This window comes from Rhincodon typus, chromosome 43, assembly GCF_021869965.1.
Source record: "Rhincodon typus isolate 14 chromosome 43, sRhiTyp1.1, whole genome shotgun sequence".
Taxonomy (NCBI): Eukaryota; Metazoa; Chordata; class Chondrichthyes; order Orectolobiformes; family Rhincodontidae; genus Rhincodon; species Rhincodon typus.
The window spans coordinates 7,248,660-7,256,674 of record NC_063374.1 but is presented as its reverse complement, the minus strand read 5'-3'; the positions used below and the strand labels follow the sequence as shown (position 1 = coordinate 7,256,674).

The following is an 8,015-nucleotide window of genomic DNA, read 5'->3' as shown; positions in this document are numbered from 1 at the left end:
TCCATTTCCTCTCTCTAATTCTGTCAGTCTCTCTCTCTTCTCTCTTTCAGTGTCTTAACTCCATCTGTTTCCTCTGTAATTCAGTCAATCCCTTTCTCTCTGTCTCTCCTCTCTTTAAGTATCTTATCTCCAACTCTCTATTTCCTCTTTGTAATTCAGTCAGTCCCTTTCACTCTCTCCTTTCTTTCAGTGTGTGTTACCTCCATGTCTCTATTTCCTCTCTCTAATTCTGTCAGTCCCTTTCTCTCTCTCTCCTTTCTATCAGATTGTGTTTTTTCTCCATCTCTCTATTTCCTATCTAATTCTGTCAGTCCCTTTCTCTCTCTCTCTCCTTTCTTTCAGTGTGTGTTATCTCCATCCCTCTATTTCCTCTCTGTAATTCAGTCAATCCCTTTCTCTCTGTCTCTCCTCTCTTTAAGTATCTTATCTCCAACTCTCTATTTCCTCTCTGTAATTCAGTCAGTCCCTTTCTCTCTCTCCTTTCTTTCAGTGTGTGTTATCTCCATTTCTCTATTTCCTCTCTCTAATTCTGTCAGTCCCTTTCTCTCTCTCTCAATGTCTTATCTCCATCTCTCTATTTCCTCTCTGTAATTCAGTCAGTCCCTTTCTCTCCCTCTCCTTTCTTTCAGTGTGTGTTATCTCCATCTCTCCATTTCCTCTCTCTAATTCTGTCAGTCCAAATCTCTTTCTGTCTCTCTCTTTCTCTCCTTTCTGTCAGTTTCTCTCTCTGCCTCTCTCCCGCTCTTGGCTTTGTGTGAATCAGACAGCCTGGGGTCTCAAGTCTGATCTGTTACAAACAAAAGAGCCGCAGAGTTGGCTCGGGCGTATTTGGAGACGTGAAGGGACCTCTCTCCATCTCCCCCTCCCCCAGGAGGAGGCCCCTTCGCTCTCTCTATCTTTCTTTCCCTGCCTCTATTGAATTAGGACAAAGCCCCGGCACGTGTGCTATGAATAAGAGCAGGACAAAAAGAGCAGGCCGGACGTGTGGCTCCCTTATAGTCATTTACATAATGGGGAGCAAACACGCGTCAGAACAGGTACATCTGGCGCCTCCTGGGAGACTCGACAGTCCCTCTTGGATCAGATTACCCTCTTTGTCTGATTGGTTCTTCATCTCAAGCCATCTGCTTGAGATGGACCAGACAATGGGACCTTGCAGCCTTTAAATAGCCCGAACAGTGCGGCGATTGAACAGTTCCAAAGTGGGGACGATTGCTGCTTTAGCCCACGCTCCTGTTCTCCCTGGCAGCACAGAGTACAGTGCTCACTTGCAGGCTGCTGTTTTGTTGTTGTTGTTGTTGCTGGTTTGACAAGACACGAACTTCCTGAGCCAAGATGCCCCGAGGCTTTCTGGTGAAGAGAACCAAGAGAGCTGCCCCTGTCTCATACAGGGTACGCAGCGTAGAAGAGGAATGGGGCGTTCCAGAGGCAGTGCCATCCCTATGGGGGCAGGGGAAGGCCCCTCTACATCCCACCTCCTCCAGTGACACCAGGCCGGGATACTGTGGGATGCCCAGCTCTCCCTGCGCCCCGGCCCACAGCCCTAACCGGCCAGTCAGCAGTTGCCCTGGCTCCCCAGGTCGGCCAGGCAATTCCAGCTCGCCCATCCTGGCCGAATCTTTCCCCAGCCCCTTGGCTCTGGCTTCGTCGCTGGGACGAGCTGTCTTTGTGGCTTCGGTGTCAGATGAGGAGGTGAAGATGGGGTCCAATTGCACCAGCATCCAAGCGGTCAAGAGGCAACTGCCTCCGGCCAAAGCCAAGGCGCAGGGTAAGAAGTCTAGGGCGGAGAGGAAGCCTTACAGGGACGAGGTGACCACTTCACCGGTCTTGGGGCTAAGGATCACCAAAGAGCTGACGGACTACCAGCAGCACAAGAGCACAGGCCAGCCCCTGGGGGAGTTTATCTGCCAGCTATGTAAGGAGGAATACGCCGATGCCCTGTCCCTCGCCCAGCACCGGTGCTCCAGAATCGTCAGGGTGGAGTATCGCTGCTCCGAATGCGACAAGGTGTTCAGCTGTCCAGCCAACTTGGCTTCTCACTGCCGCTGGCACAAACCCAGGAACCCTAGCGGCCTGCCAGGGCAAGAGGTGGTCAAGGAGAGCAACAAGAGCAAAGCCAGGAGCGAGGAGCAGCCGGCCAGCCCCTCAGCCCGACATTGCGAGTCGCCTAGCCTGGAAGAAGAGCTGTTCGACTGCCCGCTCTGTGGCAAGAAGTTCCGTCGCCAAGCCTACCTCAGGAAGCACATGGCCACTCACCGAGGCCCCATGCTGCTATCAGGCGGCCAAGTGTACCTCCAGCAGCCCCAAGGGAAGCCTGACATTAGCTCCCACTCTGGACTCGCCTGCTCGGGCTCTGACAGCCTCCCTGAGGCATCCTTCTCCCCCTGCCAGGTCCTCAGCAATGGCGAGTGTCAGCCCTTGGAAAACCCGCAAGAGATGCTGCTGCAGCTCTCCACAGCGCCGGCGGTGATGTGAAGTGAGGGCGGAATCTAAACACAAACTCGAAAACCCCATCGCCCTTATTTATTGTGTGTGTGTGAAGGACGACTGAAGAAACTTCCAAAATAATGCGGCTAAAACACAATCTCGAAACAAGGAGAGAGAGAAGCGAAGGCAAAGTTCACTAGCCTGGTACTTTCCACGTAACAGTAACATGGTTAAATACAAGTATAAATTATATGTTATTTATTTTTGTTTTTGTTAATCATATATATATATATAGAATGCCTTTTTTGTACAAGATTTTCCAGCGATTGTTTAGAAACTTTTTTTTGTTCGATGGGGGTGGGTGGGGGTTTAACATAGAAAACAAAATGTACAGCCGAATTTTGTATTTTTCTCAATGACTGAAAGTGACATTTGCGCCTCACCAAAAAAAAATTATATTCTCTTACGGTTTGCGAAGGGACATCTATCACCTGTGACAGATTTCGTTTAAATGTTGTTTATTTCTGAGGTATTTCAAATAAAATGTCAAGACATCAGCTTGCGTGCCGTCGATGGTTCCTTGGCAGCGGAAGGTATCTGTGTGGGGCGCGGGTCACGCTGAAAGTTATGGGCAGGAGGAGGCCATTCGGCCCCTCTCGCCTGTTCTGACTTTTACCTGCCTTTTCTGCACGCCGCTCGTTACGTTTCCCTCACAATGATCGATCCCCTTCAGTTCTGAAAGCTCAGACTGCAGCCCTACGTCCATCTCCCCAAGCCCAACAACGGCAGACCTTCTGGAAGAGGGAATAGCATTGCTCTAGGTTTAAATGATGTTACCTCTTTCCTTCCCGTAGGAGATAATTACTCTGGATATATCCGTTTTTAGCCTTTCAAGTCTTTCGAACCGATCAGCTGTTGAGCTCTTAAACCTAAGGGAGTGCAAGCTAAGTTTATGCAGCCCGTCCTTATAAATTAACCCTTTTGATTCTGATATTCTGGCAAAGCTGTATTCAAGAAAAACACACGTATCAGCAGGTTCAGGGACAGCTTCTTCCCTGCTGTTATTAGACTGCTGAACGGACCTCTCTAATTTCAAATGTAATGTTGATCACGCTTTTGTGCACCTCCTGTGTAGCTGTAACCCTGTATGCCTCGCTCTGTCTGAACACCCTATCATCTGTATGTCCTTGTTTGCTATTATCTGCCTATTCACAAAACAAAACCTTTCACTATACTTAGGTACGTGAGACAACAATAAATCAAAATCAAGGCCAGTATGTATTTCCTGAGATACCTAGGCACTGAGTTCTAGTGCCTAGAACTGATGGCAGCTACTCTAGGTGAAGTCTGAGAAGACACTATCTGAAATATCATTTCCTTCCCTTACAAATAATTTCACAATTCCATGAGCCTTTCTGACTTTTTTTAACTTGCCCACCAGCTTCAATTGATTTGCATACCCAGACTTGCAATTCTCTTTCCTAATTGAAGTATTAACACATCTTTTACATTCTAATCATTCCTCAGAACCCAGATTTTCTGAGTTTGTTCTTTGCTAGATCACTAGTAGGTCAACTTAAATCTCAAAGCTCTCCCTTTGTGTTGTAAAAAGAAAGAAATTTCCATGCACCGATATACAGATACATCATTCCAATTTGGACAATATATCACCACTGCTAAATCAGGACAGGGTCAAAATCCTGGAGCTTACTCCCTAATGGCCAAGCTGCATCTTCATCACACAGACTGCAGCTGTCCCCACTTTCTCAAGAGGAACCTTGGGATGGGCAATAAATACCAGTCTTGTCAGCAATGGCTTCATCCATGAATGAAAAGGTCCCCGGGGATGATTTTCCGAGATGGAGTGGGGTGTGGGGGTAAGGGTGAGGAAGAAGGATTTGGGAGGAATGATCAAGTTTGAGGGAAGAGGGGAAGGGGAGCGATTGCTCAATTCTGTAATTCCAGCATGTTCTTGTCAGGCTACAGTTAGGCCACCATTTTGGCTAATGTACACCCAATATCCACTTTATGAAACCAGTTGACAGCCTAAAATATTTTCTTACCTTTAACAATAATTGGATTAACAGCAAATTAACAGAAAGCTGTATTAACAGTTGTTTGGTCATAGAGAACCTGAGTATTGCTGAAAAAAGACACATTTTGTTGAAGTTTTTGTGTGTTGCTAATCAGGACAATTTGCAAGAATAAAAGTTCATAGGGAAAACCAATATTTGTACTCTATAATAGGACAGTCCTAATTGGTTGTCAAGTAGACTCTGATTGGTAGAGATGTTCACATGGAAATTGCATGTTCTCCCCTTAAATTGGTATCCTTACAAATTATCCTGATCATGAAAGATGAAAAGCTTTGACAAATGTCTTTTTTCAGAAGTACTCAGTATCAATGGGATAACTCTTTAAAAGTTAGTGGCAGACACTCCCAGCTCCACTGATCACTGGAAAGTACATGGGACCTGCAGTAGGCTCAGCTAAGATGCCACCCTTGCAGTTAAATAGTCTAGCAGTATTCATTGGTTTGGAGGCTCTTGTCTTCTTGTAGTGAAGGAGCGGAGGGCAGCTATGGAAACTCAAATATAAAAAAGGAATGGAAATTTAATGTTGAGGAGAAGTTTAAGGCTCCTCCTTCACCCCATCAAATGGGCCACACAGATTATTTAACTAAATAGTCTGGTATCTTTTCTCTGGAAAAGGGAAGGTTGAACAACAAGCGAACAGAGATTTTTAAAATCATGAAAGCATTGGTCAAAATGGATGCAGTGAAGTTGTTTCTGTTTGTGCAGGAGTCCAAAACTAAGGGTAGTAAATATAAAATAGTCACCACTAATTCCAATTTGAATTTGACAGAATTTGTTTTACTCAGTGTGATCCTGGCTGATCTGCAAATTAACTCCAACTGCCTTCCATTGCCCCATATCCTTTCATACCTTCATTTAACAAAAATGGCCATCTCAAATTTAAACTTTGAGCATCAATTACCATTGGCAGTAGTGTGTTCCAGACATTTACCACCCTTTGTGTGAATAAACATTTCCTAATTTCACTCTTGAAAGGTCTGGCTCTGAGTTTTACGCTATGCCTCCTAGTCCAAGATTCTCTAACTAATGGAAATAGTTTCTATCTATTGAACCCATCTCTTCCCTTTAATATCTTGAAACTTTCCATCTTAACATTCTGAATTCTGGGGAATAAACCCTAGTTTGTGGAATTTTTTCTCTCTCGTTGATGAAGGGTGAGCGGAGTCTCAAATGGAGCATAAACACCAGTATGGATCAGTCAGTACAAATGGCCTGTTTCTTTGCTGTAGATTCCATGTCAAAAGTTACTACCCATCCAAAAAATGAGTTAATGCCATTCTAGTTCCAGGCCTTCTCACTAAAGTCTGGGATTGCCAGCAGGTGAATTGATTTTCCAACAAGTGTGACAGGCTGTGAGGCTCCCCCCGTAATGAGCAGCCATCAGTTTTGTACTTAGGCTGCAAAGTTGGCAGGAGGGATATATGAAGCCTGTACCACAGGGTGGCAGTGCCAATAAGGCAGCTTCTAGTCACTCTGTTGGCATCACTGTTATTGTGAAACATGCGGAGACATTAAAGATGTCACCTGCTAACTGCTGGTGCCAAGTTTGTGTAAATCCCCCAGGCAAAGAACACAGTGGGCAAAAATTACTGCTGCCTGGTATAGCATGGCTTGTGTGCATCTCAGTATTAGCTCCTGCATATGTAGACTACATGTAGCAGATAAGCAAAACAAATAAAAGTGAATGAATCGCTCCTGCCTTCAACAGTATGGCTCATATACATCTCTATGTCAGGTCCTGTGCATAGCACTCCATAGTATTCCAGGTAGTACTGTACAGCACCTGTGTGTGCCAGGTATATTAGAACAGGTGTAGTACACACAGTGAATTAAAGGAATAAAAGTCACTCCTAACTGGCACAATATCATCCATCTTTCATTAATCTATTCATTAATGTTGAGGACTGAAATGTTTAATGGGATGGGGTGGGGTGGTGTTGGGAGAGACTAGTAGTACCCAGGAACATGAACTCTGACTGATAGCTTCACTTTGTTCATTGTTAACAGAGTGCATATAACATTTTACCCCAGCAGTGCTGACAGCTGCTTCAGAAGATTAGCTGACGGGACTGAAACAGAGTGATCAGAAAGCCCCGGGCTCAAACTTACCATTTCCTTTGTTCACATCACTGACTCCTGGGGTAGCCTCAACAGCGATGCCCCACTTAGTTGAATTTCCACCTGTTACTGATTTACAGATAGCGGCAAACAAACAATTCGGTCACTTGAGAGAAGAAACAGTGCGCAGACAACTGGGAACAAAAACATGTATTGAGTGAAAAGAAGGAACTTGCGTTTATGTAATGCTTCTCACAACTTCAGGATGCTCTGAAGTGCCTTTCAGTCAATGAAGCACTTTTTGTAAGATTATACATTACTATAATTTAAGAATTGAGGCAGGCAGATTCTGCACACACAAGTGGATTAAATGGACATATAACTTGGTTTGAGCTTTTGAGGGATAAGTATTGGTCAGGATACTGGGCAGAACTCCTCTACAATCTTCAAAATCATTGCAACAGCATCTTCTATAGAACATGGTCAGGCTTGGCGCATGATGCTTATTTTGCCTTTCATTTCACCTGTCAGCACATCTCTGTCTTCCCTTCCGCCTTCTCAATGTGAAAATTATCACAGGGACCTATCGCAATGTAAATTAAATTAACAACATTGTAAGATCACAACATTAATTCGTTATTTTTACTCATCTCCACCCCCTCCACTTCCCACGGCTCCTGCCCATTGCACTCGCCACTGCTTCCACTCTCAAATTCCCCTTCCTATTCCGTCCAGCCCATTGCCCCCTGCGAGTTGCCACTTCAGAAACTCGGCCTATGATTAATTCGTAATTCTCGGAGCGAGAGGGAAAGCACCCGAACAATATGAGATGTCTCGGCACTTTTAATTTCTCGGCATTATCGAGGAGCTACTGAGCAACTGGTTGCTGTGTAACGGACACACATTCTAGGATCCGCAGGCTTTGTTGTTGGTTGTACAGGGCCATCTGTCAGCCCGTCCTAACACAGCGCCCCCAACCCCACCCCCACTCTCCGCAAGCCTCTCCCTGTTCTGAGCTGCTCGGGGCTTCTTGTATCTTGCAGTTCTGCAGACATAAAAGCCACATGTTCCGAATTTTTGACATCAGCATAGATTAATTCTGAATTTAAAAAGCACAAATCCCCAGACGACGGCCTTTCTAATCCGGCCGCCGGTTGTAGTGTTTCACTTCTGCTGCTGAACCTCGGCGTTTATATTCTGGTCCAAGGACACACAGACACACACACACGCGCATACATTCTCACACATGTACTCTAACACCCCGAAATACAGACACACTTTGACCTCACACACATAGATACAAATTCACACACATTCACTGCCACACACTCTCCCACAATCATACATCCTCACAACACCCCGAAATGCAGACGCAATTTCACTTCACATACATGGACACAAATTCACACACATTCACTGCCACACACTCTCCCA

At 45.4% G+C, this 8,015-nt stretch overlaps 1 protein-coding gene across 1 annotated transcript; it reads left to right on the top strand.

Moving 5' to 3' along the window:
- Nucleotides 1–1,335: 1,335 nt before the first annotated feature.
- Nucleotides 1,336–2,475, top strand: LOC109911233 (insulinoma-associated protein 2-like). Its single transcript, XM_020510509.2, has one exon. The coding sequence runs from the start codon at nt 1,336–1,338 to the stop codon at nt 2,473–2,475; it is 1,140 nt and encodes a 379-aa protein (XP_020366098.1).
- Nucleotides 2,476–8,015: the final 5,540 nt, after the last annotated feature.

Bases quoted from the DNA above. Each gene is read 5' to 3' on its own strand.
- LOC109911233 (XM_020510509.2), top strand. From the start codon at position 1,336: ATGCCCCGAGGCTTTCTGGTGAAGAGAACCAAGAGAGCTGCCCCTGTC.